Source organism: Tupaia chinensis, unplaced genomic scaffold (assembly GCF_000334495.1).
Source record: "Tupaia chinensis unplaced genomic scaffold, TupChi_1.0 Scaffold000048_1, whole genome shotgun sequence".
NCBI classification, from domain to species: domain Eukaryota; kingdom Metazoa; phylum Chordata; class Mammalia; order Scandentia; family Tupaiidae; genus Tupaia; species Tupaia belangeri.
The window spans coordinates 7,040,742-7,059,460 of record NW_006159506.1 but is presented as its reverse complement, the minus strand read 5'-3'; the positions used below and the strand labels follow the sequence as shown (position 1 = coordinate 7,059,460).

Sequence of the window (18,719 nt, the reverse complement as noted above, 5' to 3'; positions counted from 1 at the left end):
TGCCTCCCCACAACTTCCTACTCCTTCCACCAAGCCAAATCCAGAAACAGAACAGAGCTCACTTCTCAGAACCATTCCTTCCCTGTCATCTGAAGAGGCCATTCTGCTGTTTCCAAAATCACGTCCTGTAGTGCTGATAGACAGGTCACTGCTGAGATGCTCACCCTAAGAGAGCAGTCAGAGAGAAAAGTGCCATTTGGGCCCAAGCCTCATTCCAGCTTGCAAATACCCTTCTGTTAGTCTTCAATTGCTAAGCACTGCCTGCCTGCCAGCTCTGCCAGGTCCCTGGTCCACAGTGCACGGTCTACGGTCTACATCTGAGCTTGGCTAGACTTTCCGTGAGGCTGCTGATGGAAAACACATGGTGGCCTGTGGTTCATCTTTCTGCATTCACAGCTCTTTCAGAGGTGGGGACTCCAAGGAGGGCTGTTTTAGGGGGCCCAAGGCGTAAGTTCACGCATCATTTGCTGTCTGCCCCTCTCTGAAAATAGAAAGTCAACATTCAGCCTACCTCAGATTCAGAGCTGCCTCACTCTGTTGATTCAAGTGCCAAAGGTCCTGGGAGAATAGCATTCAAATGTCTCTGCTCTACCTTTTGCTTCTCATAGTGACTCTTTGGGTGGCTAAAATTTGAGAAGTGAAACTAAACATGACACCCCCTTTAGGAGGAGAGAGGAAGGAGATTTAAGGCCCTTTCATTGGTCTGTTATTTATCTGTTGTTCACACACAGGCCCTCGCCATGCAGGGCCTCATGGCTGCCCTCCTGGTCTGGACTCTGATTTCTCCCAGCAGCAGCAGTGGGAGTGATAAAGGAGAAGAAGCCTGGCCCACACACACGGCCTGCAAGGAAGGGGGCTTGGAAGTGCTCTACCAGAGTTGTGGTAAGGTCTTTCAAAATATCCATTTATGTTTATGGGGAAATTAAGACTCACCAATGTGGGCTGCTCAAGCACTTAGTTGGGGTGGGTGAGGGGAGGAGGGATCAGGAGCTAAACCTTGTCTCTACCCACAGCAGGTCTTGTGAGAGCTATTGGGAGCCCTTGGGAGAAGGCCGGGTGGATAGAGCCTGATCACAGCAACAAGAAGGATAATAAGAAAGAAATTAGGACTTAAAAGTAGTGGTTCACCAGGATCAGCAGATGGCATAATGGTTATGTTGCTGGACTCCCATGTAGTCGACCACAGTTCAAGTCCCAGAGCAGGCATTTTAAAACTCATGCTAGGTGCATGTGTGTGCATGCCCAAAATCCCAAGAGGAGAATGGAGGAGAGGGGGTTGTAGCATGACCATCTCCCCAGGGGGGTGACTTCTCGATCTCTGTTTCTGTCCCTCTCTGTCTCTCCAGTGAGTGCATGCAGCCTATTACAAAAAAAAAAATCTCTAAAAAAGTAATAATAATGATTCGCCCTAATGCCAAAAACTCTCCCCAACCCCTCAAAAAAGAAAAAAAAAATTTAAAAATCAATGAGCCTACTAAATTGTGAAACCTCACCAGTTCAAAATTAAGAAAAGTTATCTCTGATAGAACCCCTCCCCCAAATTATACTCTTAGGTGACCTTCCCAATGTATGTAGTTTGTAAGTTGACAGAAAAGATCACTTCTGCCCAAAGAGAAGATTCCTGTTCTCTGTCTGAGACTCCAGAGCTTCCTTGGCAGCACAAACACTTATTCATTCAGCAAAGGGTTCACACATAGCTGTCCCAGCCAGCCCCAGATCCTGGGTACTTCCACCATACTCAGAGAGGTCTCCAGATACAAACTCAGAACCTTTCCATGTGGAATAGCCTCACAGAGCTTTGTGGGTTTTTTTTTTTTTTTTTTTTTTTTTGGTTGGTTTGTTTTTTACCGCAGCATCATGTCCAGCCCTAATGTGTGAATTTGCTAAGGGAACAATTCAGCCTGTCATGGTTCCTGAGTGGGAAGAAATGACCCGAGTCTCAGGATCATCAGTTGAATGGAGTTTAGGCGGACTGGCTTCTGAAAAGGCAGGACACTGTGAAAGCTGTCAGGGAACAAGGGGCAAAATGCTATTGGTCTAAAGGAGGTGAGAAGGAGATGCTATTTATGCATCTGAATCGGCCTCACTATCAGCTGGGTAGTAATGAAGATGTAGCACTGGAAAAAAGTACCGCCACCCAAGGAGCTGCCCAGAGAGGTCATGACTGTCTGTCTGGCTGCCAGGGCTATTTGCCAACTTGACTTTGCTCCTTTAAAAAGAAGGAACATTGACGCACATACAAAAATTTAAAAATAAAGAAAAGAGAATGAATGGCTAGGTACTAGTGGTGCTGATCTGGCAGCTCTCGCGTTTCCCATGGGGATGAGATGCTGCACCTCTGGCATCCCATTCATCTTCAGTGCAGGATGAGAAGCAACACTTAGCGGAATGGACTATTCATGATTTGTTTTTCCAATTCATCCTTGCATAAAGGTTGCCATGGCTGGTCAGTCTCCCAGACTCACCCTCGGCCTACAGCCGAGCCTGGCATGTCCTTTGAAGTCACCGCCAGTAGAGGCAAGAAGACTGGGTACATCAAGGAAAGTGTGAGACACATCTCTAGCAAATCTGGGGATGGCCCTTCCCACTGGAATGGGACCTGGTCCATGGAGTCAATAAATGTTAGGGACTAGCACTTAAAATAAGAGAACAGAGGAGATGCAGTTCTTATCCAAGGATAGAGGGAAGACCAGACAACGAACCGAGACTTTGTGTGAGGAGCTGTCCTAGAGACTAGGGGCATGGTGGGCTGAAGAGTGAGGGTCTATATCTAGATAGAAAGGAGAAGGAGTCATCAGGCTGAAGTTGACACATGAAGAAAAAGAAATCATAAAAACAACATTTCGGTTCATGGAGAGTTTATTATATGTGCAGGGTCCCTGGATAAGTGTTTTATATATGTCCTTCTTATTCTACAGATGGGTAAACTGAGGGCTAGAAACTTTTCCAAAAGCCACACAGCTAATAGTGACAAAATGACATCCCTGGGGACAGGGGGAAAGGCAAGCTGTTGAATACACTTATGTGGAACTAAAGTGATGTGATCCAGCCTGCCTGACTCTGAATTTCTCTGCTGTCTAGAGTTTTGTGGGCAGACAAGGTAGAACAGAAGGAGGAGGGGAGAACTTTGGCGGAGAGAACATCAAGTTCATAGATAAGGAGACACGACCAAGCATACAGTTCGGGAAACTGTGGAAGGGCTGGAAGCACAAGGGAGACGATGGATGAGATAAGTGTGAGTCAGGAGCCCCAGACAAGGGTAGACTGCTTCCCTTCGGCAATGAGGAAGACAAGGTGGAAAGACCCCTCAGGCAATGAGGGCTATTCCAACTAGACTGGGAGCTACTCAAACCTAGACCCAGAGTTCATAGCCAGGAGGAACAGTCATGCAGTAAAGAAATCAAGTGAGCCTGAGAGAGCATCACTTCAACAGTTTTAACATCTGGAGGAATCTTTGGTGCACTTCAGAGTTGGCAGAAAGGACAGCAACGTCTGTGGGAGCTTCGGCAAGGATGGGCGCTGCCCCATCTCCTGAGACGTGAGCTGTAGGGGCTGAATGGCCTCTTACAACTGCATATACTGGGGGCTCCTGGGAACCCACTATGTACCTGGATGTGAGAGGGTCAAATGACTAAAGAATCCGTTATTTCCTAGAATTAGTGTTTCATTTTCTACTTCCTTTTTTTTTTTTTTTTTGTACTTTTAAAAAATTTGCCACAGGGTACATGCACTTGGAGAGAGACAGAAAGAGCAAGGGAAAATGAGAAAGCATTCCTCATGGAGAATGGCCACATCACATCTGTTCTTCTCCATGTCTCATTTTGGGCACATCCCTGGCATGTTTTGCAAGCCACCAGGTCCAGACCTTGAACCGTGCAGCTAGCCATGTAGAATTCAGCTGCCTTAACTACGATGCCACCAGTTGGCCCTGTTTTGTAATTTTAGTGTGTTGGGGGAGGAGACGTTAGGCTAGAAGCTATTCTGAATAATATAAAACTCTTAGAGGAGAAAGAAGGAAACTCATAAGCACTTACAGGGCTCTGAATACTGACCAGGAAGTGAGCAAATTTTTCTGGCAAAGCAGAAGTCCTGTCCTGTCCAACTTCATGGTGCTGTGAAGTAGAAAACTACAGCCTTTACCAAGCAAATGGAGGACTGAAGCAGCCAGAGGCTGCTATGGTTTAGACGATGTCTTTGTCCTCCCAAGGTTCATATTTTAGAATTTGGTCTTAGTGGACCATGGTCAGATGTTCCCCAAAAGTTCATGTCGGGACTGGGTTACATGATAAAGATGCTCAATGAAAACCAAATCCCTTCATGGTGTCCCAGGGTGGGCCCTTTGCGTGTGATGATGTAATGACATCATCAGGGTGGGGTCCCAATGACTGATTTCTGCTTATAAAGATAGTTTATGAGGAGAGGGAATGAGGCAGGCAGAGCCCAAGAGGATACAAACCAGAACTAGGAGACATTTACAAACAGCTTCTCTGCTGAAGCTCCCACCCTCTGCCATGGTGTTGTCTCACCAGAAGTTGGTCCCTGGACCTTGGACTTCCAAACTGTCAGCTGAAAAAGCTTCTACTTCTTTATTAATCACCCAGTATTGGAGATTTCTGTTAGCAACACAATAACAGACTAGAACAGGGGCCTTTCCTTTATTAAATTACAGGATAATTCTTGGAGCTGCACTACACACACATGCCATAAATACCCACATCAGTACTCACTTAAATCCTGCCTCCAGTGCACAAAGATACGAGGTAGGTCACAGATATTTGTATAATCAGAAGAGTAAGCAGGCAGGAGTAAGAGAAGAGGCATAAGGGGAAGAGAAAGGGAAAGTGCTAGGGACTGAAAGTTTGTATCCCTCCAAATTCCCTATGTTAACTCCTAAGCCCCAAGGTGATGGGGCCTTTCAAAGGTAGTTAGATTGAGGATGGCGTCCTCACGAGTGGGATCCAGTAGACCACATGGTTCAAATTCTGGACCTGGTAACTTGAACACATCCTGGACATGTGTGTATGCATGTCCAAAATTCCTAAAGGAGGGAGAAATGGAAGTGAAGGAATTGCATCATGACCATCCACATAAGGGGTGCTTCCCCACTTTCTCGCTTTCTCTTGCTCTCTGGAGAGAACAGATACACTCTAGCAGATTTTTTTTTTAAAGTAAAATTGATGAAATTCTAATTTCTCTACCTATAAAGTTTTAGTGTAACATAGGCACAGTCATTTTCTTCTTGAGTTGTTTTTGGCTGCTTTTGTGTTACAACAGCAAAATCAAGTGGTGTGACTGATTGTGTGGTCCACAGAGCCTTAACTATTAACCATCTGGAACATTTTAGGAAAAGCTTACTGGGTCACCCCTGTAGCACAGCTGCTAAGTGCTGTACGTAAATAGCTGAATGCCACATGGTTGACTGCAGTTCAAATCCAGATCCCAGCAACTCGAAAAACATGCTGGGTACATGTGTGTGCCCACGATCCTGATGGGAAGGAAAAAAGGTGGTGGCATGACCACATTGAGGGGTTCTCTCTCTCTCTCTCTGTCTCTGTCTCTGTCTCTGTCTCTCTTTCTTTGAGTACATACTTCCTCTGGCAATAATAAATAAGTTTTTCTAAAAAGAAGTAGGGCTGCCCTGCCTCTGGGATAGCCTTCTGTCTTTTCTTTTGGGTAACATTTATTCCCTTCCTCTCATAGGAAGGAACAAAACTGTTTGCCCATCTCCCCTCATGGGGCTGCTCCACCTATGGAATAATCCATTCTATGCATCTTAATAAATTTGCCTTCAAAAAAAAAAGAAAGAAAGAAAGAAAGAAAAGAAGAGAAGAGAAGAGAAGAGAAGAGAAGAGAAGAGAAGAGAAGAGAAGAGAAGAGAAGAGAAGAGAAAAAGAAAAAAGAGAAGAGAAGAGAAGAGAAGAGAAGAGAAGAGAAGAGAAGAGAAGAGAAGAGAAGAGAAGAGAAGAGAAGAGAAGAGAAGAGAAGAGAAGAGAAGAGAAGAGAAGAGAAGAGAAGAGAAGAGAAGAGAAGAGAAGAGAAAAAGAAAAAGTTTGCTGATTTCCAGTCAGGGCTAGGAAGGAATCTCTCAAGCTCTTCACTAGGTCAGGATCTCAAGTTCTGAGTCTGTCTGTTGATTCGTCACAGAGAGGCTGCATGACAGGGCAATGGAGGTGACAAAACCATCATGATCGGAAAGAATTCATAAGATCTTTCAGAGAGTCATTACTTTCATAACAATCTCTCTTCTGCATGCCATTTTGCACTGTGTAAAGTCCTTCTATTTATAAGGGCTCACTGAATCCCTACGAAGAGCCCTCTGAGGCAGTAAGATGAGTGTCTCCATTCTCTGGCTATAAACAATGCAGCACATGCATATTAGGTATTTTAATAAAGCAATATAGCAGAGCCATGATGCAAGCCTAAGTGTTCTGACTCCAGGTCCTGTGACCCAAAGCTGTATGATGGAATTCAAACAGCAGACTATCTAGGCCACCTGGTACTCAAAACAGGGTGGGGACAGAGACAAGGTAGAGAAGAGAAGAGAAGAGAAGAGAAGAGAAGAGAAGAGAAGAGAAGAGAAGAGAAGAGAAAAAGAAAAAGTTTGCTGATTTCCAGTCAGGGCTAGGAAGGAATCTCTCAAGCTCTTCACTAGGTCAGGATCTCAAGTTCTGAGTCTGTCTGTTGATTCGTCACAGAGAGGCTGCATGACAGGGCAATGGAGGTGACAAAACCATCATGATCGGAAAGAATTAATAAGATCTTTCAGAGAGTCATTACTTTCATAACAATCTCTCTTCTGCATGCCATTTTGCACTGTGTAAAGTCCTTCTATTTATAAGGGCTCACTGAATCCCTACGAAGAGCCCTCTGAGGCAGTAAGATGAGTGTCTCCATTCTCTGGCTATAAACAATGCAGCACATGCATATTAGGTATTTTAATAAAGCAATATAGCAGAGCCATGATGCAAGCCTAAGTGTTCTGACTCCAGGTCCTGTGACCCAAAGCTGTATGATGGAATTCAAACAGCAGACTATCTAGGCCACCTGGTACTCAAAACAGGGTGGGGACAGAGACAAGGTACAGTTCAAAAAATAAGTTTTTTAAGTGAAAATCCTAAGCAATCTGTGGACTAGCAGAAAAAGGAGGAGGAGAAGAAGAAAAGAAGAGCAAAAGGAGGTGAAAGAAGAAGAAAAGAGAAGGATGTGGAAGAGGTGAAGAGGAAGACGAGGAGAGGAGGGGAGGAGGTAGTGAATGAGGGAGAAGAGGAAGAAGATATTTGTCTTCTGACTAAAAGGGCTATTTACTTTCATCATGCATCTCTGGCCTCCTCTCTCTCCTCTCCACACACACACACACACACACACACACGAGGGAGCTAATATATGGCTCTTAACTGATCCCCATCGGGGACCTGAAGTAACTGCAGAGAAGGCACCTTACCTATGTGTTTTCCAGTCATGTGTACTATGACCTCTTTCATGGCAAGGTGGTGTCTGGAAGTGACACCTCCCAAGTTAGAAAACACAAAGGAAGAGCCATTCACTTCTGTGCAATTACAGCTCTCCTGAGCAGTTGGCATACTTCTTTCATAGGGAAGCCCCACAAGCTGCACCCAGCAACAGTTTCCTCTGGGAAATAATTGATGAGTGAGGAGAGGACAGAGAACCTTATTTCTAGCAGTATGTTAAGGGCAGTGAGGAGAGGACAGAGAACCTTATTTCTAGCAGTATGTTAAGGGCAGTGGCTGGTCCTGGTGGGGTGGAACCGGCCCCTGGGAGTTTCTGGGGTCAGGTTACCATGACATCCAGCCACTATGTTTCAAACTTGCTACCCACACTGGCTCTCCCCTTGTCTAAGGCAATCAGCCTTGTCCACATCTGCCTCAATAGATTTCATGTGATCCTGAAGTTTGCTACAGGACGGGCATTTTATCTGAGCTCCAGAGAGTCCCTTCATTACAAAATCTGAATCAGGTCACGTGTGGATCATCCACCCAGGTAGTCAAAACAGGATGAGAATATCTAGCACTGCTGGCAACATCTCCTCCAAAACACAGAGTCAACTGCAAATGACCTAGCCACACAGCAGAATGAACAAGGCACGGTGCTCACATGACCATAGAAAATGATTTCAAGACTTGTCCTGCAAGAACTGAAAGATTAGAAGACATAGAAGCATTGAAAATGGTTGTGGATACTAGAGACAATGTGAGAAGAGGGTGGGAAAAGGGGGGAGAGTGTATGGTAAGGAATTAAGGATGAAAATAGAGAAGCAAGATAGTTATGGAACACATAAATGGGCTATTATCTGTTGATGATAATGTGTTTTGCCTCCTCAGTTGGACTGGGGTGAAGTGGATTCATGTCGGGTAAATTCAGTATACAAGCTACGTGATGTATAGTGATTACATATATAAAATCAATGAAAATGTTTTAAAAAAATTAAAATTTGCCCCGCAAGGAAATGAATAGAAGAAATCGCCTCCCTCAGAACCTAATTTTGAGTTAAACAATTCTTAGGTAAAAGAAACACCAGAAAATCAACACTGAAAAAGGCGTAAGAAAAAGTATCGCTGGCCATGTCATCCTTTGGCCATACTTCCAAACACTGCACACAGAAAGTCATTTCTCTCTGAGTTCATTTTCCCAGATGAATGGGGCTATAAAACTGCACAATGCAGAGAAAGGAGACAAATATTTAGGGAGACAAAGATGCTATTCCAAAGGGACAACTTTGGGCATGTGCCATTAAACAACTAGGAGCCTTGAGCAAGACAAGCCATTTGGCCCCGATTTCAAAACGGGAAGTTGACAAAGGAATCTAAGAATGTCAACTTTGAGATGAAGGTTTTGTTACATGAGAGATGGAAGTGAGCCTGTGCTGGAAAGGAACAAACCACGTAAGTGTCTTCTTATCACAAGACACTGCTTCTTCCCAATTGCCACTCGGTAGTAACCATTTGACAGCCAAATCTCCAAGGCACTCTTCATTCTCCTAAGCACTTTTTAAGCGACTTGGTGTATAGGGACCTAAAGAGGGAAATAAGCCAAGGTTCTGTGGTTCTAAAGAGGCCTCTTTTGTAGGCAGAAAACATCTTGCTGAATGCTGTTCTCTGCTCTTCCCATCCTCAGGCAGAATCACAATGGGCAGCTCTGGTCTGGATTGAGGAGGAGAATCTTTGGAGAGGTTGAAGTGGGGGAGGGCTGTCCATCAGCTCAGTAGCTATTTTTGGAAAAGCCACAGCATAGAAAACACAGTCCCAAAGCAGCAGTGAGTGTGAGGTTCCGGGCACAGCCTCAGCCCAGGCTTTTAGGAGGGAGAGCGTGGGGACAAGAGCAGCTTATTTTTCTGTAGAAGATAATGAAAGCAAAGGTGAAGGAGCCCACTCCCAGCCCTGGCACTGCAGGGCAGGCACCAGGCTCTGGGTAATGAGAAGCGCCAGCCAGCAGAGGTCATCAATACCTATACTAAAGAGCAGAGGAGGGGCCAGCAGGTGGCGTGGTGGGTAAGAGCACTGGACTCCTACATGGCCAACTGTGGTTCAAGCCCTGGCTTGCTTTCTCACTCTCTCTCTCTCTTGCTCTGTCCCTCTCTGGTCAAACTGAAATGGAATAAATAAACAAAGTAATTTTTTAAAAAAAAAAAAGAAGAAGCAAAAGAAGAGCAGAGGGAAGGTACAGAGCAATGGCAGGACTGAGAAGATACAGGTAGCAGGTGCTCCCTCCAAAACCCAAATAGGTTGAGGGGTTTCAACAGAGAGAAAAGGGTGACTACTCAGAAACCGCATGCCACCTAGGTCGATGGGATGTCTTGTAATACTCCAGGCCCCTGATCCAATAGCTTTGCTCTGGGTTTGTAGGTGCCAAGTGAGCATCGGAAGTGCAACCAGGGTTGGCACTTCTGTCTCTGTGGGGCTGATGAGAGATTCGTTCACAGTGGACACCATGCAAGTCAGATCCGGGAAGGCATCTTGGTGCAGCCCTTTTGGAAATTCTGAGCCAGTCCCCTCTCTAGTGCCTGTCCACTTTCAGAACAGAGGTGAATACTAACCGAACTAGGAGGAAAAAGCAAAGGATTCCCAACCCCGATGTCCTCATTTGTCCTTCCAAGCACCGGGTACATTCTAAGGTGCCCGCAGGTCACCTGTTCAGCCCTAGCTGTCCAAGGGCTCCCTTCTTTGAAACCCGATATCTCCCCTTCTAGCCAGATGGAAACCTTACCAGCCCAGAGAGAATGTCAGAATAGAAAGATCAAGATTCCCCTTGCCTGATAACACTTATTAATAGAATTCTTTCTTGTAGCTGAGTCTTTCTTATTCAAAAGAGTTCTCTGCATGCTTTAGTATTCCATTTAGTCTTATCAAAAAAAAAAATTTTTTTTTTAAGGTTTTTGCCATAGGGCAAGGGTACTTGCCAGAGAAAAACAGAGACAGAGAGGGAAGTAAGAAGTCACGCCCTCCCCAGTGGGGTTGGCCATGCCACAGTCTTCTCCATACTCCTCTCAGGATTTGGGGCCTGAATACACACGTGACTGGCAAGTTCAAGTCACCAGATCCAGGACTCCAACAGAGCAGTTGGCCATGTGGGATCCAGGGCCTTAACCAGCATGCCACCTCCTGGTCCCTTAAAATGTATTTTTAAAAATGCTTTTAAATAACTAAACACTTTTAAGAGAGATTTTTGCTATAGGGTACATGTACTCACCAGAGAGACAAAGAAAGACAGAGAAACAGAAAGCAAGAAATCACCCCCCCCAGGGGGCATGGCCATGCCACAATCCCTTGTCCTCCAGTCTCCTCTCGGGATTTTAGGCATACACACATATGTGCCTGGCGTGAGTTTGAAGCCACCAGGTACAGGACTTGAGCCATGGTCAACCATGTGGGAGTCCAACAAAGTAACCATTATACTATCTTCTGGCCCCTAAGTAACTAAACACTCTTTGCATAAATAATAAACTAAAACTTTATAAATTTAACAATTTAATTTTTCTGCAGACATGGGTATACTGGTCACAAATTTAAATTATCTTTAGTATTTAATCAAACATAGCAGGTTTTGATTAATTGCTTTAAAATTTTCAAAAGCAGACAAAATATACACAAATTATCACAAAATCATTCTAAATATTATTTTTCTTAAACTACTTTCAAATGATCAATACCATGGGTTTTAATTTATTTATCATTGTTGTATTGTTACTTAGTCTTACCTATATTCTTATATCTTCCTGGGGTTATAGTAACACTTGTTTTAGTATTTTCCTACATGTCTAGTATAATCCAGACTAAAGAGAAAGATTATTACTTTGCCTCAGCAGAGGATTCAGGTTTTGAATTACCAACCAATTGACTTTGGGTTTGGGGCTAAGTGGAAATTTAGGCACTCAAAGCATATCTAGGGACTAGCAGATGGTGTAATGGTTATGTCACTAGACTCCCAAGAAGTCAACTGTGGTTCAAGTCCCGGACCCAGTGGCTTAAAACTTGTACCAGGTGCATGTATGTGTGTGTTCAAAAATCCCGAGAGTGGAATGGAGGAGAAAGGATTGCAGTGTGGACAATCTCCACTGGAGTGGGGGTGATTTCTCACTTTCTGTATCTCTCTCCGTCTGTCTCCCCATTGAGCGCACAAAATCTTTCTCTCTCTCTCAAAAAAAAAGAGAAAGTATGTCTATAACGTTTATAAGACCTTTTAACCCCTTCTTTTCACAAAATTCTCTCTATGATATTTTTCTTTTTTTAATATTTATTTTATTTTCTTGTGAGAGAGAGATACAGGTGCCCCCAATAGGGTCTTCCTGCCAATCTACCCCAAGTGTATCAGCCCAGTTTCCAGACACGTGTATCCAGCATCCTAAGGGAAGTCCTGGAATGTGGACTCAGGATTTTTCCCAGGTGGATCCAGATGTGTTACCATCGAATGACCACCTGGTCCCTCCTGCTACATGTCCTTCAGATGATAACGCTCTTTACGTTTTGCTGCACTCGTCCCATTATGGCACAGACCTGTTCGGCGAGCATCAGTGGAAACTAATGCCCACTGCATTCATCTCAACATATAAAGAAGAGGGTCACTGAGAAGAAGTGGTGGATCTGTCACACAATTAAGGATCATCTTTGCATTTAGTTAATCCACCACCTTAGAACATGGTGCTAAGATACCACGCTACCTGCAGGGTCTATGTCATTCTATGTCATTGTTGGTGCTGGTGTGTCAGCCTCACTTTCTACCTAATTTTTATATAGGGCCACTTGAGCTGCTCATTGCTTCTGTTCGATTTATTCTGAGACTATCTAGCTCATTCACAATTCTCCTTCCTGACTCCTGCTTACTTACAGAGATAGAGAAAATCGCAGAGTTGTCTCTGGTCTCTACAGATGGACAGGAACATGCTGAATCTCCAGATAACTAAGAATGAGGCTTTGTGCTCATCTAGCGTTCAGGACATGGCCTAATTTCCTTCCCATCTTTGTGATCACACAGACACGCCTGCTAAGTCATGCTGAAAGACAGAGCCGTGAGAGAGGAGGGCGTCAGGAGCTCAAAGCAGCAGGCTCTGTCTTTCTTCCTATTTCCAGAGACTGCCTGATAGCACTCGTGCAATTCAGCCCACCCAGAAAAGGAGAGGATGCTTGAATGTCTGCCATCCTCTACCCTCTGTCAGACAGGAGCAGAGCGGGCCATTCTAGGACTAGCTGCTTGCAATTGCCAAGTCCAACGCAGTTGTGGAGGGCGTTGGTCTCTCCAGTTGTGATCCTCAGTGCCCATGGGACACAGGGAAGCCTGCCTGGCATGGAGTATCAGCTAGATGTCATTGCAAGGCATAGGTTTTTGAGTCTGTCTGTGGCTGCTGATAAAATACTGGGATGGGAGGAGGAGCTGTCACATGATGACCTATTTCTCCACAAGCCCGGCATTCTCAGGAGCACAGGGAGTGGTGTGCATTCTGCCAGTCCCTGCCCACAGATAGGCGCTCTTTTTTTAAAAAATTCTTTTTCTTTCTTTTTTTATTTGGAGAGATTTTTGTGATAGGCTGCGTGTGCTTGCCAGAGAGACAGAAAGCAAGAAATTTCCCCCTGGGGGGAATGACCATGCTGCAATCCCTTCTCCTCCATTCTCCTCTCAAGACGTTGGGCATGCATGCATGCACACACATGCACCCAGTGTGAGTTTCAAGGCGCCAGGTCCAGGACTTGAACCACAGTTGACCATGTGGGAGTCCAGCACATTTAACTACCAAGCCACCTGCTGACCCCTATAGGTTCTCTCCTATAGAACTGAAAAGTGTCCAGTCCAGACAGGGCCTCAGGGATTCAACTCAAGAACCTCCTTGTTTAGAGGAGATTCCTCTAAGCTGAACATTCGGTATGGCCCAATCTTGGTTGCAAAGCCAGGCAGCAGTTCTGCTTCCCCGGGAGGCATAAAAATCATCATGGGAACTCACTCAAGTTCAGGTCATGGATACCACATAAACCAAGATCAGGTCCTGCCCTTCATATTCACAATCTTAAAGTGCCAGGGACCCTTTCTCTATATAGCCCTCCTCCTAATGTGTTCTGCCCACATCCTTTCTTGCCCAAGACTCTATGAAATCAGAGCCTTTGCATATATAAAAGAATGCTGTAAAGAAGGGAGGGAAAGGGTATAGAAAAAGAGAATAAAAGAAAAAAAAAACAAAATAAGATGAGAAATAGTTATAAAGAGAGCAGATGTTTCAATAAATAAAGGCCAACTAAATTAGCCTGATTTGAAAAAAAAAAAGAATGCCAGATTGCATTTTAAAAATGCTCTTTAAAGAAATCTATCTGCTCTTTAAAGAAATACACCTAAAATGCAATAAACACATTTCATAGTGAAAGGTTAGAAGAGTTATCTTTAAAATCAAGAATAAGCCAAAATGCCTGTCATCCCCACCTCTATTCAATATTGAACTGACAACTCTCACTAGCATAGTAAGACAAGAGAAAGAAAACGTTAAAGGATTGATTTGAAAGGAGAAAACAAAAATGTTCGGTGTGTCCAATGTAATTATTTACACAGAAAGACCTGCAGTACAAATTAATAGACTTAGTGAAAGCTGAATAAATAAGTTATTACATTATTCAGGAGGTAGCTAGCATACATTGCTTTAGTTAACTCATTTTTATGAAGGTAGAATGTTAGAGTTTGCACCCCAACGTTTCATGTTCTGGAAGTGTGGTCTGCAGTGTAATGACTTTAGAAGATGGTGAGACCTTCAAGAGGTTTGGGACCAAATAGGAAGGCACCATTCAATTGGCTGGGGGATCGGAGGTACAGAAAAAAGTGAAGATTCTGCTTCCACTCTCTCTGCGCCACTCACCTCTCTACATCTGTCAGCCATGTTGTTGTCAGGAACCTCCTGAAGTTCCCACCTTTTAATACTATCACGCACATCTGCCTATGTCTATGATGCAGTAGAGACCATCTCCGTGCCTTTGGATTTCCCAGCCACCATAATCATTAGAGAAATAAATCTCTATAGTTTTCTGCAATTTTTTCATTGTCAGACAATGCATGTACTTACCAAAGTGATGGAAGAAAGAAAGGGAACATTCCCCAAGGGGGTACGGTCACACCACAATCCTTTCTCCTTCATGTCTCTATCCTGTTGGGACTCAGGACACACATATATGTGCCTAGTATGGTTTACAAGCCACCAGGACCAGGATGGTAACCATAGTCAGCCATGTGAGATCTGGCTCCCTTAACCACTAGGCTTTGAGGCCAGTCCCAAATCTCAATTTTTTATAAATCACTCAGTTTCAGGTCATTTATGTTTAACAACACAATAATGGACTATTACTCTTGACTACAAGTATAGACTACAATTGTATTCCTTTTCTTTTTGAGAAATATTGAAGTTACTTCTCAATTTTTTGCATTACAAACTATCCACTGGTTGCTTATGTCTCCCGTGGTGGAAAATCCCAGCCCAGGGATTTTCTTTCTCCACTTCTCTGAAGATCAAGCCCAAGCAAAGGTATTTAGAATAACTGGTCTATTTCATCATTTTGGTCTAATAATGTTTCCACATATACTAACACTTTTAAATGTTATGTTCTGAAAACACAGGAACAGATGGTGAGAAAAGACTGAACAATATCCAAATGCTTACAACAATGGTGTTAAAGAGAAGAGTGCAGTGTTGAGTCAGGCCTTTTTGCAACTTTGCTGCTAATCAAAAGACAAACTCATGTGTTGTGTTTAACTTGTGCGTAGGGTCAGTAGTGGGCTGGAGGGCTGCAGTTATTCAACAGGTGCACTGTTCTTACTTTTTCACCTGAAGTCCAACTCCCCGTCATATTTTTTATGACAGCGTGCTTTCTATCAATATAATTCTTTTTATATTTTTACAAAAATATAAAACAACAACATTGCTGACAGATGTAGAGAGGTGAGAGGCACAGAGAGTGGAAGTAGAATTCTCACTTTTGTCTGTACCTCCCATCCCCCAGCCAACTGAGTGGTGCCTTTCTGTTTGGTCCCAAAACTATTTTTCAATCCTCTATGCAAGAGAAAATATAAGGCATGTTGATTTTGGAGGAAGAAAGTAAGTCCTTTCCTTGGTTAGGAATTTTACTGGCAGAGAACCCAAAGCAATGGCAGATGCTTCTTTTCTCCTCCAGCATTGAACCATAAGAGCTTGTATTCCTGTATTATTCTTGCCCACAGAATCTCACTCTTGAATGGTCTATGTTCCGTGAATGATAACAGACAATCAAGAAGTCTGGACTGGGTCAGCCAATGGCATGGTATTAAAGGCAGCTGGATCCCACATGGCTAGCAGTGCAGTTCAAGTCCTGGACCCAGAAACTTGAGAAACAGCTGGGCAAACATGTGTGTGTGTATGTGCCCACAATCTCAAAAGGAGAAGTGGAGAAAGGATTGCAGTGTAACGCTCCACTGTAAGGAGTGCATTCTCACTTCTCCTCTCTTTGTCTCCATCCAGAGAGCACACACACCATCCAGCAAATTAAAAAAATAAATGTTGACTTTCTCATGAAAATATCACCATCCATCCTGTCAGGGAGAGCTCTGTAGCAGAGTCTACCCAACAGATCTATTCTGGCTCCATCTCATGAATATAAGAGATGCAGGGAGAAATGGTGAATTGGTGTTGGGAACAAGGAATTCAACTCTGCTGATTTCAGTTCAAGACATCCTCAAAGGAACTCCTGTTGGCATTCTCTTTGCCTTCTCCAGAAAGCTCCATGGCATCTGTAGGAATCTGAGATTCATGCCTTAGAGTTACTGGGTCTCATTTTTTTGTGGAAAATCAAGTTTGTGGTCTTCCTTGAAGACTTCCTCTTCATTTGAGTGCTTCTTGGTGGGAATGGGGTAGGGGAACAGGACTCCTGTACTCTTCAGTCAGGGTGTCCGCACTCAGAAGCAGTGTCACTCTGGCCACCACACAGCAGGTTAACATGGAAAAAAGGTCCTCTATGAATCAACTCTGTTCACAGAATTGCATCCCGAAGAAAGTTTACATTGATTTTTTTTCTCCTCTTACGGGTCTTCTGGGTGGCTGGAGGCAACAGCAGATAAGTCATTCCCATGTGTGGTGAGTACGGGAAGAAAAGCATATGATGTTGCTCTCATACAAAAACAAAGCTGGGGAAGAAAATTTCAAAAACTAGCACTTTTCTTTAAACCTTGGAGTGTAGTCAAAATTCCCTCAGGGGCCCTGCATGTGGCATTTGAAAGGAAGAGACATGGCTGAGCAAAGAACCAGTTATCATATTATAGTTATGGAAGCCATGCCCTCCCCAGTATAGTGTTTATGACAATGAGCAGAGACTGGCTTGTGTACCTCATGGCACCTATTATTCTGACCATTCCTGGAGACATGCTTCTCATCACTGAGGAACTCTTGCCAGAATCCAGAAGGCCAAATGGACGGAGCCCTGTTGACCTTAACAGTGCACGACAAGGCTTCCCCTGACTTCTCTAGGGCACAACCTTCTCTAGCAAGAGTTTCTCTTTCAGGAGGACTATGTCTGCTAGATATCTTTTCCATTGTTGGTAGAGAATTTAAATGTATGGCCACTGTGGAAAACAGTTGGGCAGTTTCTTTTGAAGTCACATAGATACTTGCCATACGACCCAGTAACCCTACTCCTGTGTGTTTATCCCAAAGAAATAAAAACTATGTCCACAGAAAAACCTGTACATAAATCACTGTAACAGCTGTATTCGAAATAGCCAAACACTGGCCAAATGTCTTTCAGCAGCTGAAGATTGAAACAAACTAGCGACATCCTACATCCCTACTAGAGATACTACCCAGCAACAAAAAGGGATGTAGTATTATAACACCAAGCAATCTCAGTGGGCCTCAAGGGCATTGTACCAAAAGAAAAAAATCCCAACCTCAAAACGTTATTGAATGTTTCCATTCACAGTGGTTCCTTTCCACTTCTCTGATTCCACTTTCTGCAGTTTCAGTTATCTGAGGTCAATTGCTGTTTTAGTCAGTTTTGTTGAAAGTATCAAAAAAACCCCAAAACTTGGTGATTTATAAAAATAGAGGTTTATTCAGTGCATGGCTTAGAGGCCCAAGGTCCAGGGGTCACCTCTAGTTGGTGTCTTCTGGCTGTATCACAACATGGCAGAGGACAGGAGAGTGTGACCTGTGTCCACGCATCTCTGCTGGTCTCATTCTCTCTCCTTAGAAACCTACCAGGAGTCAATCACAAAACCCATCCTAATCCCTTTACCACTCTCAAAGGCCTCACCCTTCAACATTAATCAAATTAAATAAACTTAATACATGAAGGAATTAAGTTTCCTCATGTTGTCTTCACAGCCAAGTCTCGACACGTGAATTTTGGAGAGACACAAACCATAGCAACTACAGTCCCAAAATAGGTGAATACAGTTCAGTAAGATATTCTGAGAAAGAGAGAGAGAGACCACATTCACATACTTTCATGACAATAGATCATTCTAATTGTTCTATTTTTCTCTTAGCTGTTAATCTCTTACTGTGCTTAATTTACAAATTAAACTTTATCATCGGTATGTATGCATAGGAAAAATAAGCATATGTGGGAGTCCGTGCTATTTGTGGTTTCGGGCATCCACCAGAGGTCACACAACATACCCCATGCAGATAACGGGGGGAGGGGCTATTGTTTATAGCATTCGCAAGATGACAAAATTCTACAGATGGACAGATTTGTGGTTGCCAAAGGTTAGGGACAGTTATTACCAAAGAATAGCATGAAGAGATTCTTTATGGTGACAGAATGAGTCTGTATCGCAATTATGCATGTGATTATGTGCAATAAAATTGCATAGAACCAGGTGTAAGACACACACATGTAACAAGCGGGGAAATCTGAGCATGGTCCGTACATCCATGTTGTACCATCATCTTCAGTGTCTCAGATTTGATAGGCAGTCATAGAAGATGTTATCATGAAAAGATGTGGTAAAGGGTACAGAGGTCATCTCAGCATTTGTGTAACTCTCTGTCTCTCTCATTATTTCAAAATAAAAAGGATTTTGTTGTTGTTGTTTAAAAAAAAAGAAAAGAGAAAAGAAGAAGGCCTAGATTTCAGTTCTTGAGCCTAAGACTCTGTACCTCACTCCCAAAGGTGCTATCAAAAGTTATGTCCAAAGTAGCCAGCAGGGGATGTGGTGGTTAAACGCTGAACTCCCACATGGCCGACCATGGTTCAAGTCCCAAACCT

General features: G+C 43.6%; 1 protein-coding gene across 1 annotated transcript in view; it reads left to right on the top strand.

The window, feature by feature from the left end:
* Nucleotides 1-691: 691 nt before the first annotated feature.
* The window catches only part of LY86 (lymphocyte antigen 86), a 49,518-nt gene continuing 31,490 nt past the window's right edge, over nucleotides 692-18,719 (top strand). Inside the window, exon 1 of the mRNA XM_006141236.3 lies at nucleotides 692-882. Within this exon, the coding sequence (XP_006141298.1) occupies nucleotides 741-882 (142 nt within the window). The 5' untranslated portion in view covers nucleotides 692-740. The remainder of the gene's footprint in view (nucleotides 883-18,719) is intronic.